This window comes from Mastigoproctus giganteus, chromosome 7 (genome assembly GCF_048544385.1).
Source record: "Mastigoproctus giganteus isolate SK-2022 chromosome 7, ASM4854438v1, whole genome shotgun sequence".
NCBI classification, from domain to species: domain Eukaryota; kingdom Metazoa; phylum Arthropoda; class Arachnida; order Uropygi; family Thelyphonidae; genus Mastigoproctus; species Mastigoproctus giganteus.
This window is the reverse complement of record NC_143581.1, coordinates 147,328,756-147,345,878: the sequence shown is the minus strand read 5'-3', so window position 1 is coordinate 147,345,878 and position 17,123 is coordinate 147,328,756. Positions and strand designations below refer to the sequence as shown.

Here is a 17,123-nt window from a genome sequence, read left to right as displayed (position 1 = left end):
GAACAGAAGTTAAGCTCACAGGTCTATAGTTACTTGTGTCAGCCTTTGATCCTCCTTTGTGAATTGGGGTCACATTTGCACATTTCCAGTCTATGGGTACCTCCCCTGAGTCCAAGGAAGCTCTCATAATAATGGCTAGGGTTTGCTTACTTCCTTTGCTGCCTCCTTTAATATAACTGGATAGATCCCATCCACCCCGGGTGCCTTTCTTGTGTTTATCTTCAACAGTTTCTCCTCCACTTTACTCCCAGTTATTTCAAGATTCTCTAGCTACTGCTAGAGTTGAATACACCTCTGGCATTCCCCTTGCTGAATAACTCCTCATGTGTGAATGTCGATGCAAAATATTCATTTAGTTTGTTAGCTACCTGAGCAGGATCATCAACAGTTGACCCATCAATATCAAGTGGACCAATCTGATTCATCCCCTTCCTTCTAGAGTTTACATAAGTAAAGAACTCTTTGCTGTTTTTCTTTACATCCCTTGCCAAGGATTTCTCGTAATCCGCCTTCGCTTGCCTAACCTCCTTTGTAACTTGGTTGCATATCAACTTGTATCTATCATAGGCTTCTGTGTCATGTGTTAATTTGTAAGTATCCCATGCATTTTTCTTCTCTGCCATATGCCTCATTAGTTCATCTGACATCCATTTTGGCCTAAACCTTGAACAATATTTCTTAGTTGGTATGTAAAGCCTAGTAGCTTCCAAGATATGTTCTTTGATGCTTCCCATTTTGAATTTGCTGTTGGTAACATCATCAGTTGGTCCCACTGTATAGAATTTAAATACTGTCTCAGTCCATCGTAGTCGCCTTTACGGAAGCAATAACCCTTCCCTTTACCCCTAATGGTAGTTACCTCTTTCAGTAAATCCCACTTCAGCACACTGTGATCACTGCCACCTAGTGGTTCATTTATCTGCAGATCTTAATGCATGAAGAATCACTGCTGATAATCAAATCAAGAGTATTACTCCCTCTAGTTGCCTCCTGAACGTGCTGATGTAGAAAACAATCATCCAATAAATCCACAAAAGCCCTGCTAGTGTGTGAGTAACCAGCCCCCAAATTCCAGTCAATATCTGGGAAATTAAAATCTCCTAAGACTCTCTGATTTACTGGCCCACTCTATTTCCCTGTACAGTTCCTTATTATACTCATCAGAGTCATTAGGCCTATAGCACACTCCTACTCTCAATTTTGATCTCCCAATGCTTATGTCACACCAAACTGACTCAACACTGCACTGTCCAGCGATGTCGACTGGCTTCACTTCCTTGGTTTTTATGTGTTTCTTAACTAATAGCATAACCCCTCCCCCCTTCCTATCCTGTCTATCCTTTCTGTAGACGTTGTACTCCCCCAAATTGCAGTTCTGCATCCCTTATATCTGTGTGACACCACGTCTCTGATATCCCAACAATATCTGCCTTTGATGTTTTGAGCAATACCTCAAATTCATCAAATTTATTTACTAAACTCCTAGCATTGGTGTACACGCAAGTATACCTGCACCTGTTTCTATTCTTAGCTACCCTAACACAACCCATGTGTTTATTTGTACCGCAATGGCTCCCAGCAGTCTCTGAAATACCATGCATCTTGTTTTTCAGGCTTCTACTCATTCTAATAGAAGCAGTGCAAGAATCTGACATCCATTTAGGTCTAAGCCTGGAGTGGTAATTCTTAGTTGGTTACGAAAAGCCTAGTAGCCTCTATGATTACTTCCCTGAATGCTTCCCAGTTTCAAATTTGCTGTTGGTAACATCATCAGATGGCTCACTTTATAGAATTTAAAAACTGTAGGAAATTTAAAAAGAACTACTAGACACCGTAAAAAAATTTGCAATTTGCTTAGCACTTGAGACCTGTATTTTTAGATAAGATATATCTTTATTGAGTATAACCCTGACCTAACTTTTCTTAGCATAAGCATATCACAAATACTGGTTTTTCCACATTGAAAAAATTGACTTTCTCTTTCACTCTCGACATCACCTCATGACTTTGTACCAATCACAAATTTAGCTTATCATGGAATGTTGATAAGCACTGACTTAGAACTCATTTCATTCTATTAAACAGACCTCCAGTTTCTACTGTATTCAAAGCAAACAATAACTGCAAACAAGGGAAACAGTCATACAATATGTAAAAAGATCTTGTCTTTTTATAACCATACAATATTTTGAGTTAACTTTTTTCCATTATCATCATGTTAATGTCTATATCAACTTTTACAAATTATATTTTGAAATATTCAAAATATAAGTCATCATAAGTCATGTCTTATAAGACATGATGCATAGAATACCATTAAAAGATAAGTTTTTTATAGGTATCTGAAAATTGTTTAATTATAATAATATAATAATGTGCATTTTTAATTTTGTCCAATAAAATTTTAGAATCACTATATAAAGCATAGAAAAAGTAGAAACTCACTCTCTTATTTTTTTATTCAGGTCTTCATCATTAACTTTTTCTTCATACTTTTCATTAATTTTATCAGAAGTTAAGATAAAATTTTTCTCAATTATATCCCTTGTGGATTCCTGAAATAAAGAAGAAAAGTTTGAAAAGTTAGTTCTCAACATTAATATGCTGCATTTACACTAACTTGTACATTCTTAACATTTTAATTCAGCAGGAAATATAAGAACAGGAAACACTAGTTTGATGAGCTTGAAATTAAAATGCAAGTGGATACTTGCTGGTTGCTGAATGTGTACACAGAAACAAGCTTTTAAAAGGTGGATTTTCAGATGCAATTCGAAATAATGGTACAAATTGAACTCTCTCTCTCTCTCTCTCTCTCTCTCTCTCTCTCTCTCTCTCTCTCTCCTCTCTCTCTCTCTCTCTCTCTCTCTCTCTCTCTCTCTCTCTCTCTCTCTCTCTCTCTCTCTCTCCTCTCTCTCTCTCATCTCTCTCTCTCTCTCTCTCTCTCTCTCTCTCTCTCTCTCTCTCTCTCTCTCTCTCTCTCTCTCTCTCTCTCTCTCTCTCTCTCGAAAAAGCATGCAGCAGAAAAGTAATACCAGTGTCATAAGCAACAGAGTGAATTTCTGATAATCTTGGCTGGTTAAGGTTGCCAGATTGTTTTTAAATAAAGTTGGAGCTTTAGACTAGTTTGGAAAAAAACTTTACAAATCACATTTCAATATATAAGTTTTCATATAGATATATACAGAGAGATCAAAAAGTCTCTGCGCACCTATACCTCCAATGATAAAATTGCCTCATTCTTGGTATTAATATTACAACAACTGGCCTACATCATGACTTTTGATGTGTGCTGTGTACCTTCCCCGCCTGCCACATGGACCAAACAAGTCCAGTCCATGTAGCATGCGGGAGGGGTACATATAAGGAAGAAGTGTAACAGAAGTTTTCAGTAAAATTTCCCAACACTCGAATGCCAAACCACAATATAATGCAACAATTAATTTCCAAGTTTCATAAAAAATGGATCAGTTATGAACATGCAGAGGTTGGGCAGGCCGCGAGTACTAGTTTATAACTTTTTACTAACAGAGGAAAAAGTACTGGATATTTCGAATTGCATATTGCAAAGTCCGAAAAGGTTCATTTGTAAATTGGTACAGGAGGAAGGACTCTCATAGGGCAGCATACAGAAGGCACTGAAGAAAAATTTCCACCTGCATTCCTACAAGATAACATCAGTGCACGAATTAAAAGAAGCTTTATTGATGCCCTTAAATGCATGAGGATTTCCAGAATGGTACACAAGCAGTGGTTTTAATCTGTAATCTCCCGCTGCATTAGCCCCAAAAAAGAGCGTGGCCCTATCTTTTGACACCTTGAAACCTTGGCAATGTATATTCAATCCAGCATTTTTTTCCAATACAGAGCAGTCCCGTCAACATTAAAAATTTGCTGCGTTGAATAGCCGCCTTCATCAATAATTTTTTCCAACACATCACAAAATTTCTCTGCAGCTGCAGAATCGTCACTGGCGACTTCACCACATACTTTAACGTTGTAAAAACCAGTGCAATGTTTGAACCTATTAAACCACCTGTTGCTTGCCACGAATCTGGGTTGAGGTTCGCCGTACTTATCCTTAATATCTTCATAAATACATGTTGCTTTTGCTTGAATGGTCATTAGATTCAGGGGCACTCGCTTCTGAATCAGACTTTCCATCCATATTATTAACGGCTGTTCCATCTTCAATATAGCACCTGTACGCTGTTTTGTGATCACTGTTGATCTTATGTTTCTGTTATAAAGTGTGTTGATCCTTTAATATGTTCTTTTATACGCGCACTGTCCTTTAAAATAGTATTCACTGTTGAAGCAGCAAGACGTAATTCCCTTGCAATAGATGACAAACTTTGTCCTGCTTCGTACTTAATCATTTTCATTTCTAAATCAATTTTGTTTCGTTCCCTAGCACTACCACAACTTACACTTTCTGTTGGTTGCTTTCCCTTCATCATTGTAATACATAAATAGGAATGAAGAGAAATTTCTGAAAATTTGTTTTTTATATGATTGAATATTTCAGTGAAGGGGAACATATTTCTCCATAATAGCGTAAAAACCCACACATTTGCAGTTATCGGTATTATTGCAAATGCAATAAGATCGAGTTTACTACCCGTTTATAATTAGATGCACTAACAGAAAAGCCGAATAAACAGGAAAGTACAAATTGTTTTTTGGTTGTGACCTCCAGAAACGTGCTTTAGTAAAATATCACAAAGGCATTCAAAATTGATTCTTATAACAGGAACATATGATAACGATGAAAGGGTAGTGCAATTTCCATTATAAATATGACCTTTTAGAGAGATTTTAGAGAGAGACCTTTTAGCTTAGTAATACAGGCATACCTCGAATAACGAATAGGATGCGTTCCACGAAATTACTTCGTTAAGCGAAATTTCATTTTCAGAGGTAAAAGTACTATGGCCGGAATAGGGATACGTTCCTACGTAAAGAAAATGAAAAGCTTTTTTTTCGAACAAAGAAAAGTTTTATTAAATAAACAGTCAACTTACATACAAAGTGAAATCACATTTTAAAATATGAGTCTAAAGTTGATTGCTTATGCTTTTTTTCTCTTTCATTTAACAATTGCCTATATGGAGTTATTGCATTTAACACTGATCGCTTAACAAAAAAACTTCTTCCTAAATCAGGATCATTTTCACTAAAAAAATTTAAAACGTTTTCAATGTCATTTAAGCACCTTTTTAAATCTTTGGTTAACACTTTTTCGGCAGGAACTTCTTTAACTTCATTATCTTTGTCTTCGTTATCTTTGTCTTCGTTATCTTCGTTATCTTTGTCTTCATTATCTTTGTCTTCGTTGCTAACAAGGTTTTCTAAATCTTCCACTGAAAAACCATCATCTTCTGCATTCAATAAATTTCTAACATCCTCTTCATCGACATTTTCGAAACCTATTGATTGAACCATCTGGATAACTTCATTTCTAATTTCTTGGATGTTATTTTCTTCTTCTAGTACAACTTCTGGCCATATTTTGTGCCAAACTCCATTTAAGCATTTCTTAGTGACTTCTTTCCAAGAACTATCAATGTTTTCAATTGCGTTTTTAATGGTGTAGTTTTTCCAAAAAGTTTTAACTGTCATTTCCTCTTTATCCTCTAGTTCAGTTAAATTGCTTAATGTTCGACGCAGATAATAAGCTTTAAATGATGCTATTATTCCCTGATCCAATGGTTGAATCAGGGAAGTTGTGTTTGCTGGAAGAAACACAACTTTGACAGGAATGCATGTGTCCAACGTGTTAAGATCAGTAGGATGTCCCGGAGCATTGTCTAACAACAAAAGAGCTTTTTCTTCAAAGTTGTTTTTTTGACAATACCGTTTTACTTCAGGACAAAAGTGGTTAACAAACCAATCGGTAAATAACTCCTTGGTAACCCACGCTTTTCTATTTGCTTTCCATATTCCAGGTAAATTCATTTTTATGTTACCTTTTAACGCCCTAGGATTTTCTGAATGGTAAACTAATAACAATTTTAATTTATAATCGCCAGAGACATTTGATCCAAAGAGTAACTATAAACGGTCTTTGGCTGCTTTGAACCCAGCAGCTGATTTTTCTTCAATAGAAATGAAGCTTTTTGTTGGTAGCCGTTTCCAGAACAAGCCGCTTTCGTCAACACTGAACACCAAATTTGGTGGAAATTTTTCACGTTCAGTTATTTCCTTTAGTTTTTCTGGAAACTTATTTGCAGCTTCTGTTAATTTTACACTATGAATCCTGGCCCGTTTTTTAAATTTCTCGAACCAACCATGAGAAGCCCCAAAGGTTTCCGTAATTTCTTCAGTTTGTTTAGATTTCAGGTGATTAAACTGGAATATTTTTTTTTGTTAAAAGGGGCTTGAAATTGCGGACTTCGTTATATCGAAGCTTCGTTATCAGAGGTAACGTTAACCGAGGTATGCCTGTATAGTGAAATTTTAACTTCCAATGACTTGGAATGAATTACAAAAAAAAAAAATGTGCTATTCGGTTCCCATTACAATATTTTCACAATACCTCCATTTATTCCTACGGGATGCAAAATACGTTTCCACGATTTTTTTTTTAAGTTTGCACCAGCTGGCAAAAACTTACGTAAAGTCGAGTATTACTAAGTCGGGGAGTTCCTGTACTCAAGATGTGGCCTAACCATGGCCTTATACGAAGGGATAATCACCTCCTTATCTCTACTAGCAAAGTTTCTGTATATCATTGACTAAACTCTGAGCTGCTCTAAACTGACTAAACTCCTGCCAGCATGCCTGCACTGCTCAGAAAATTTTATGTCTGACTGTGCAATTACCCCATCTTTTTCATTCTCCACTACCCTGATTGTAGTACCATACAGTTCATAAGTTACTATAGGGTTACCATTATCCATATGCCCTGCATTTGTCATTGTTAAACTATAATGTCGATTTGACCACTTGACTATACAACACTATACTAATGCAGTGATACATATTAAGCTATCTACTTTTATGTTATACCTTGTGCTGTCAAGCAAGTACAGGTCAAAGTTGAAAAAAAACGTTGCGAGTTAGGGTTAAATTTCAAAGTGTCTGCAATTCTGCCCAGGTATGATAAGGAGTATATGATGAGAGCCTTGTCAATCAATTCGGCCCTGGAGAGATTGTGCAAGGCTCATAGGGTATAATATTTCTCAGCCAGGTCTCAGGACTGCTGGGAGTTATCATGGAACACGTAAATATATGAGCTGTGTTAGGATAACTAAGCATAAGAATAGGTGAATGTATATTTGCATGTACGCCATTGTTAAGCGTATAGTAAATAAATTTGATGAATTTGAGGTACTGGTGAAGACACTGAAGGCAGATATTGTAGGAATATCAGATGTGTGGTGTCACACAGAGATAAGGATTGCAGAATTGTAATTTGGGGAGTATTAATTTGTACAGAAAGGATAGACACGATAGAAAGGGAGAATGAGTAATGCTGTTAGTTAAGAAACACATAAAACCTAAGGAAGTGCATCCAGTTGACATGGAATTTTGAGTCAGTTTGGTGTAAGCACTGGAAGAGCAAAATTAAGAGCAGGAGTGTGTTATAGGCCTAATGATTGATGAGGTACAATGAACAACTATACAGAGAAATAGAGTAGGCCAGTAAATCAGATTGTCTTATAATGGGGGATTTTAACTTCGCAGATATTGAATGGAACTTGTGGGTGGTCACTTGCAAACTAGAAAGGCTTTTGTGGATTTATTGGATGACTGTTTTCTACAGCAGCATGTTCGAGAAGCAAATAGAGGGAGTAATACTCTAGATCTGATTATCAGCAGTGATTCTTCATGCAGTAAGAATCTGCAGATAAAGAAACCACTAGGTGGCAGTGACCACAGTGTGCTATGTGCAATTTACTTAAAGATGTAAATACCATCAAGGGTTAAGGGAGGGGTTTCTGCTTTCGTAAAGGTGACTACAGTGGTCTCACAGAGTTTTTAAATTCTATACAATGGGATCAACTGATGATGTTACTAACAGCAAATTCTAAATGGGAAGAATTCAAGGAAGCTTGGAAGCTACTAGGCTTTTTGCCCCAACTAAGAAATACTGTTCAAGGTTTAGGCCTAAATGGTTATCAAATGAACTAATGAGACTTGTAGCAGAGAAGAAAAATGCATCGGATGCATATAAATTATCAGATGACACAGAAGACTATGGTAGATATAATTTAGTCTATAATCAAGTCACAAAGGAGGTTGGCCAAGCAAAGGCAGATTATGAGACACCTTTGGCAAAGGATGCAAAGAAAAACAGCAAAGATTTCTTTACTTATGCAAACTCTAGAAGGAAGAAGATGAATCAGATTGGTCCACTTGATATCAATGGTTCGATTGTTGATGAACTTCCTGCGGTAGCTGACAAACAGTGAGTATTTTGCATCTACATTCACACATGAGGGATGTGGAGGTCAGAAGTTTATCAAACTCTAGCAGGGAGCTAAATGATTTTGTAATAACAGAGAGAGAGAGAGAGAAAGAAAATTGGAGGAGAAATTGAACATGAAAAAGGCAGTTGGGGTAGATGGGATCCATCTAGTTATATTAAAGGAGGCAGCAAAGGAAGTAAGCAAACCCTTAACCATAATTATGAAAGCTTCCTTGGACTCAGGAGAGGTCCCCATGGATTGGGAATGTGGAAATGCATCACCAATAACACAAAGGAGGATCAAAGGGTGACGAGTAATTACAGACCTGTTAGTTTAACTTTTGTTCAGGGGAAATAATGGAGTCACTGTTTAAAGAAGCACTGCAGGATCATCTAAACAAGACTGCAGTTATAGTTCAGACACAGCATGAATTTGTTATGGGTAAGTCTTGTCTGACAAATTTGATTGGATACTATGATGTGGTCACAAAGGAACTGGATGCAAAAAATAATTTTGATATCATATATTGGGATTTTAGGAAAGCTTTTGGTACTATTGCACATGGAAGACTACTGTACAAATTGGAGCAGTATGGCATTAAGAGCAAGTTCCTGCAATGGATAAAAGGAGGTTGAGTGAGAGACAACAGAGAGTGGTAATCAACTGACATGGCTCTTCGTGGACTAATGTTATTAGTGCAGTCCCCCAAGGTTCGGTCTTGGACCCATTGTTGTTTTCGGTATTTATCAATGATACTGATGAAGGTATATCATGGTTAATGTCTAAGTTTGCAGATACGAAGGTTGGCAGGGTTGTTAATGACAGTATGCTACTGCAACAGGACCTGGAAAAGTTCAGCAGATGGGCTGAGAGGTGGCAACTGAAGTTTCACATTGACAAATGTAAAGTACTGCATATGGGTAGCAGTAACCCCATAGTCAAGTACCAACCGGATGGTACAATACGCAGGGTAGTGGAGAAAGAAAAGGACCTGGGGGTAATCGTGCAGTCATATATGAAGTTTTCTGAGCAGTGTAGACATGGTCAAAGAGTAACTCATGGTGTCTTGTCACTGATATACAGGAATTTTGCTAGCAGGATAAGGAGGTGATTGTCCCCCTTGTATAAGGTAATGGTCAGGCCACACCTTGAATACTGCATACAGGTCTGGAGGCCTCAATTTAGGAAAGATGTAGATTTGCTGGAATGAGTATAGAGAAGGGCAACGAGATTGGTGAGTGGAACAAATGGTTGCTGTTACCAAGAGCAGAATTGTTTTGAGTTCTGCAAATTGCAGCATCTGGAGACTAAGCTTCTGCGATTTGATTGAAGTATATAAGGCCTTGAATGGTTTGAGCAAGCTCAATGCTGATGGGATTCTTTCTCTTGCTCAGATTACTCACCTAAGGGGACATAAATTGAAAATAAGGAAAGAAAATTGTAGAATAGATGTGTGGAAATTTGCCTTTAGCCAGTGGGTGGTTGATAGATGGAACAAACTTCCATCTGCTGTAGTGGAGGTCGAAAACTTAAGAGTTCAAGGCAAAACTAGACTCACATTTGGAGTGAATGGATGGGTGAAATGGGAAGGTTTTTTTTTTTTTTTTTGCTGATGCTATAAAAGTTTGCTTTCTTTCATCACATGCCTTTACTAATGCTAACCAAATTTTTCTAGAACTTGGTGCAGTAGCTTACCCTAATGATTCTCATTAACCAGCCGGATATACTTTCATCACCATCTTTGATAAATATTGAAAACAACAAAGGGCCAGAACCGAACCATGGGGAACTCCACTAATAACATTAGTCCACAAAGAGCAGTGCCTATTGCTAAGTATGGAATGTAGTTGTCAGAATTAGAGAGACAGATAATCTTTATTGCCCTTCACGGCCAAAGAGCCAGGGTTAATCAAATTTACTCGCATGATTCATCACATGTGTTCCTTAAGATACTGCTGTGAAGTTGGGAGATTGCTTGAATCCAATCTACAATGGACACCATTGGTGGAACTGAGACACATTGGTTCATGCCAGTACTGAATAGTACTTCTTTGTTTCTTCAGAATAGATACAATTTATTGAAGTGGGCATAATTTTTTATTGCACTTCGATAGCACGCTTCTTTTTACTAAGTAACTCTCCTTTTGGTGACAAAAAGGTTGCTAAATAGTTAGTTAATAATTCTATAAAGGTCGTTTATAAATTTTGAGACGAAAAGTATATTTTTTAACAATTTTCAAAGCTGGAGTTGTCCCAGCAAGGTGGTACTCAGAGAGCCAGTGTTGAGGCGACAGTGGTGGGAAGGCACCTGCATGGAGTCTTGCATGGTCCTCACCTGCCAGTCACTTCTCCCCAAGACTTTAATCACTTCTCCCACCCTTGTCATTCACAACAACTGGAAATACTCAAATAGACAACGTTTTTGTTAGTTTCTCTGTTTTAGGCTAAGCTGGGGTACTAGAAACTTTTTTCAGTTACCATAAAGCTCTCTATTTGAGATACTACACTAATGACTGTAGTCACGGACCCTTCATCCTGAGTGCCCAGCACTCAGCAGTTGACTTATTTTTCTATCATTCTATCATTCACTCCCTCATCCAAAAAATACACATTTTAATTTTAACAGATGGATTATAAGAAAACCTCTTAATAACAGTTAATTATTTGTTAAAAAACATAAAATAATTAAAACACATAAGTAACAATATTATTATACAATTCCCCAATGACCCCAGGCATGTATCAACCCTTGTTTCAAGGCAACTGACCTTGGGGGGGTGGGGGGAGTCAATATTGACTCCATTGGGAATCCATAGTTTATTGTATAACTTGCTCTGACTGCAATGAGTCAAAGTAAGTGGCTTCTGCAAGACTGCATAAACAATGATTTGACTTCTATCCATGCCATGCATTTGATCCTAATCAAGTTTACGGAGTAGGTTGGGCCTGTTAGTCATATCATCACTATCGGTTAAAGTGACTGTATATCACTACCGCTCCCACCCTGTTTCAACAATAATTCATGCTTTTAACCTCAATTACAAACTTCATAACTTGGAAAGATGCCAATTTACATCATAGGGCACTGCACGAGTAGTCACACAATCCATTCTACTCTGGAACTGCTTCTCACTTACTTTATTTGTCATAGCATTGATTTACATTTTTACATGTTGACAAAGACATCGTGGGATGCCAAAAAACTGCCATGTTTTATACCGTTTTTTTTTTCTCTTTTTTATCTTACTTTTAACTTATTTTAAATCAATAGTTTTATTGTGTAAATATACACAAAACTATTGATTTAAAATAAGTTAATAGTAAAAAGTTAAAATAAGTATTGTTTTATTTTTATTTTATCTTTTAATTTTTTAATAAAAAGTGCAAATATGGCTGAAATCAAAAATGAACTAAACCACTTTTTGGTGACAACAAAGATGATGAAGATGGCTTTGAACATGACTGCATTTTTTGTCAATAAAATAAATTTTTGAATAATTTCAAACATTGCTTAATCACTTAACATTAAGGAAAATTATAAACAATAACTTTGATTTTATGAAATTTATTAATATAAATATTCTTCATTTACTTTTAAAAAAAAAGGAAAAAGAGAGAGGTTTTGAATCAAACAGTTTTGCCAACTTCACCCATTTCATTTTCTGAAATATACAAAATCAGGCAGTTCTCCTTATTGATCAAAGCACATTTTCTAATACTGATTTACACAATTCAACATATTTTTTGACTTCCTGAAGCCAAAAGCTAGTGAAACACTTATACTTGAAGTTGGCTTCTACTTGAGTACCTATGGTAATTCAAAGAAATCAATGATATCCTTAAAATAATCACTGTATATCACACATAATAAAATGGAAAATAATAATTTTACAAAAAACGATTTTAACTCACCCAACTTAAGTAATTTACCTCAATATTTCTTTCAACATACGACTTCACAAAAGATAAAACAACATCTGAAATTATCTGAGCACCACTAACCAAAGATACTTTTGACTGTAGAGATGATTCATAAATGTCTTTCAAGTGGCAAAGCAGGTCATTTTCACTGGTAAAACCTACAGTTAAGTATCCAGAAAGAAATATGTTACAGTATTAAAAAAAATTATTTATTATTCCTTAATAAATACATATTAACTAACCATTCAGAAAGAAAATTATTGAAGGTACTGAAGCTTAATTTATTCCTTTCTAAATTAAAAAAAAAAAAAGTGCACATATATATATATATATATATTATTCTTTAGTAATATGATAATTTATGTTGTATTTAACTTTTAATATACTTTTATAGTGGTTTTCCTTAAATTATTTCTAGATTTTATATATATATATATATATATATATAACACCATACAAATAAATTAGAATGAGAGTTAAAAATAAAATAATGCCAGAAGTATGGCGAGACAAGAGTGAAAATAGTTGAAATTAAACTTAAGAATCAAACCAAACAGGGAGGGAAGAGAGGGGTAACAAGAGTAAAAATATTGCAGCAGAAAATCTCTAAGATAATTTAGAACATCTAATTATAAGAATAATAATTTATTAAATTTTGAAAGCCAATTAAAATAGAAATTTAATGGCATCCCCTCTGGCGGGCACCAGGTCCAAATTTATGTGAAATATCACCAACAGAGATCTAGACCACTACAATAAAATAAAACAAAAATAAACAAAAAATAGATTGACCATTATGCTCCATCTCAACAGACCACAAGGCCAATAATGGTCAAGAATTGCTGCATTTCAATCGCTAAACAAATCGCCGCAAAGGCGAGGCAATCGAAAGTTCAGTCTGCCACCCGATCCCCAGATTGAACAGACAATGCAGAGGACCTGAATAGCGGTGGTCCTGATGCAGCAAAAATTAAAAATAGACAAGATACAAGCACTCCAGTGCAAAGCCACACTACTGACAAAAGTAATCTTAACCAGTTTATATAGACAAAAAATGAACTATGTATGGCAACACACGGGCGGTGTTAGCAATTCGCCTACTACTGTCATGTGATACACTTATACATATATTTGAATAACGTTTAAAATAGTTGGAAACTGAATCTTTCATAATAAAAATAAAAAAAAAAAGGTACAGCAAACATCGGAGGCAGCAAAGAGCCATGATTCATGAAATATAACCACACAAATAAATCAGAATGAGAGTTAAAAATAAAATAATGCCAACAGGTATGGCAAGACAAGAGTAAAAATAGTCAAAAAATTAAACTTAAGAATCAAACCAAACAGGGAGGGAAGAGAGGGGTAACAAGAGTAAAAATATTGCAGCAGAAAATCTCTAAGATAATTTAGAACATCTAATTATAAGAATTACAATTTATTAAATTTTGAAAGCCAATCAAAATAGAAATTTAAAAGCCCCCCCCCCCCCTGACAGGCACCAGGTCCAAATTTATGTGAAATATCACCAACAGAGATCTAGACTACTACAGTAAAATAAAACAAAAATAAAACAAAAATAGACTGACCATTAACACCCCATCTCAACAGAGGACCACAAGGCCAATAATGGTCAGGGAATAACTGCATTTCGATTGCTAAACAAATCGATGCAAAGGTGAGTTGATCTAAAGATCATTCTGCCACCAGATCCCCAGATCGGACCACCAATGCAGAGGACCTGAATAGCAGTGGTCCTGATGCAGCAAAATTGCTGCGCCTGTGCTGCCATCCATAATTCATTTTTCATTTATATAAACTGGTTAAGATTACTTTTAGTAGGGCTAAACCCCTACAAAATATCCAACCCATGTTAGGCTGAGTTATCGGTTTCTGTTATCATCTGCCTGTATACCGTGACCAAAAAGTCCATAATAATGGATGCCTTTCCCACGTAAGGCTTATTATATTAATTATCTTATTATTATATATGTTGTTTCATGTATACCAGGGGTACAGTTGGCTTGAGGCTGCATCGATTTTCAAACCATGGAGGGCATTTACACTATAACTTATCTAATTGCGGCATATCTAACGTCCGATGTAATGTTCTATCGCTCGATGGCATTAATCGGTTCGTTCTATATTTAACACTCAATATTTAAGTTTTAATTTTATAATTTAAACTCTGTAATATTTTGATTCTATATATATATATAAAAATTTTCAAATTTTTTAGAATGAATACACAACCAATGCCACATATTAAGCAAAAATTTTTGCATAAGCATTTCATTCCTGCATGTGTTTTATTTTTCTTTTAGCTTTACTATTTTCAGTTAGTAGATGAAATGGTTTAATTTTTTTCTTTAATGCTATACTGTTTAAAATAAAATAAACTGACAGTAATGCTTCATACATACTCAAAAAATAAATTTCTAAATTAGCAATTAGCATTAGTAAAGGCACATGTGCAAGAAAGCAAGCTTATTTAGCAACAACCAAAAAATAAATAAAATAAAATAAAATAAATCTTCTAATTTCACCCATCCACTCATCCCAAATGTTTGTCTAGTTCTGCTTTGAATCTAAGCTATCAACTTCTATGACAGATAGAAGTTTATTCCAGCAATCAACCACAGGCTATAGGCAAATTGCCACACATCTATCCTACAACTGTCTTTCCTCAATTTGATTTTATGCTCTCTCAGGCGATTATTCTGAGCAAGAGAAAGAATCCCATCAGCAGTGAGCATGCTCAAACCGTTCAAGGCTTTATACACCTCAATCAGATCACCTCGCAGGTGCCTAGTTTCCTGACACTGTAATTTGAAAAACTTAAGCCATTCTTTGTAAGAGCAACCCCTTGTTCCATTCACTAATCTTGTTGCCCTTCTCTTCAGCAGCTCCATCCTTCCTAAAATTAAGCCTCCAGACCTGTATACAGTACCCAAGGTGTGGCCTGACCATTGCTTTATACAAGAGGATTATCACCACCTTCTCCCTGCTAGAAAAATTCCTGTATATCATTGACAAGATATACATTCCTGTATATCATTGACATTGACCATCTGCACTGCTCAGAAAACCTCACTTCTGCCTGCACAATTACCCGCAGGTCCTTTTCATTCTCTACCACTGCCAGTGTAGTACCACACAGTTGATACTCTGGGGTTACTGCTTCCCATATGCAGTACTTTACATTTGTCAATGTTAAACTTCAGTTGCCACCTCTCAGCCCATCTGTTGAACTTTTCTAGATCCTGTTGCAGCAGCGTACTGTCATTAGCGTCATTAACAACCCTGCCAACCTTTGCATCATCTGCAAACTTGGACTATTGCAACACCAGTAGTCTAAGTTTATCTAACAAAGAACTTATTGACTTGCAGGCAGCAACAGTGAAAGAAGAAAATGCTGACGAAGCTCAAGATGAACAAAATGAGGAGCCAAGATGCTTCATCACCAGAAAGATGGCAATGGCAAGGTTTGAGAAGATGGATCCTGACAGCAAACAATTCTTAAAAGTTAACAGAGGGGTGAATGATATGCTTGCTTGCTACAAAGAAATCTACGATGAAAAGAAAAAAAGCACCATCCAGTCATCCATTAATATGTTCTTTCCTAAGGTTGAGTGGCCGACTCCTTCTAAATCTCCACAGCCCTCACCCTCTGCAGTGGCATACTTCTCAACTGAAGATGTAGATTCTGCCAATGATGCTAGAGAGGTAAAACTTAGTGACGTTATGCCTGTCTCCTCTGTTTTTTTTGTAATTTTTAAATTACACGCTTTTGTCATTTTTCCTGTGCATGAGATAAAAAATTGAATAATACAATAAATAATTCTATTCACATATTCGTTGAACATTTCTTTTTTTATTCAATCAATTCAGTGAGCACAGCTGCAAGTGCTTCACAAGCGTGGGGGAAATTTCGACTTACGTACAGTTCCGTGGAACACAACCCTTACATTACTTGGGGAGTGGCTGTATTATATAAATTTTAAATTTATTAATAGCTAGCCGTGATGCAACTTAACACAATATATACTTAGCTAATAAGTGAGGCTCCTAAAGAATTAAATAGTTACTCTGAAACTTAACACGTACAATTGGCAATACAATTGTACGTGTTAAGTTTCAGAGTAACTTAACAGGGCTTCTGAAGAATTTAAACATAATACAGTAAACCCCCGCTATTCGAGGGGGTTACGTTCCTGAGAAATGCCACGAATACTGAGTTATGGCTCCCATAAAGGGGTTCCATTTCAAAGTATGAAATGTATAGGAAAAACTAGTCTAAAATTTTGTCTATGTAAGTATGTATTATATGTACCTTCATAATATGACCATTAGAAATGCAAGCATAAGGCATCGAAATTAAAATAAGAAACAATTTAATATTAAATGTAATATTTATTAGAAATTTCAAACAAATCTTTCAAACTAGCACCTTAGCTAGCTAAAAAACTTATTCTGCCAGTGCTATCACCAGTTTCGCTAAAATGTTGATAAAGGAGTTTTGCCTTTTCACGAATGATGAGTGAACTTAACGGAATTTTATTTTGAGTTCGGTCTTCTATCCACAGATTTAAAGATTTTTCCATTTTTTCTAATTTAACATCACGAGTTGCAGAGCAAATTTTTGAAGCAATTAGCGTGTTTTCACGAATACTACGGCAGATTTTTTGACTGATTGTACCGTTGACTCATTGATTTTATAATGTTTTGCCACTGAGGAGACACTTTCACCATTAGAAATTTTGTCTAATAACTCAATTTTATTCGCTA

At 35.8% G+C, this 17,123-nt stretch overlaps 1 protein-coding gene across 1 annotated transcript in view; it reads right to left on the bottom strand.

The window, feature by feature from the left end:
• LOC150083252 (treslin-like) overlaps window positions 1–17,123 on the bottom strand; it is a 265,502-nt gene that overhangs the window by 150,486 nt on the left and 97,893 nt on the right. The window contains exons 8-9 of the mRNA XM_090378450.1: window positions 12,345–12,493; window positions 2,446–2,555 (exon numbers count right to left, since the gene is read on the bottom strand). Of these exons, the coding sequence (XP_090234576.1) occupies window positions 2,446–2,555; window positions 12,345–12,493 (259 nt within the window). The remainder of the gene's footprint in view (window positions 1–2,445; window positions 2,556–12,344; window positions 12,494–17,123) is intronic.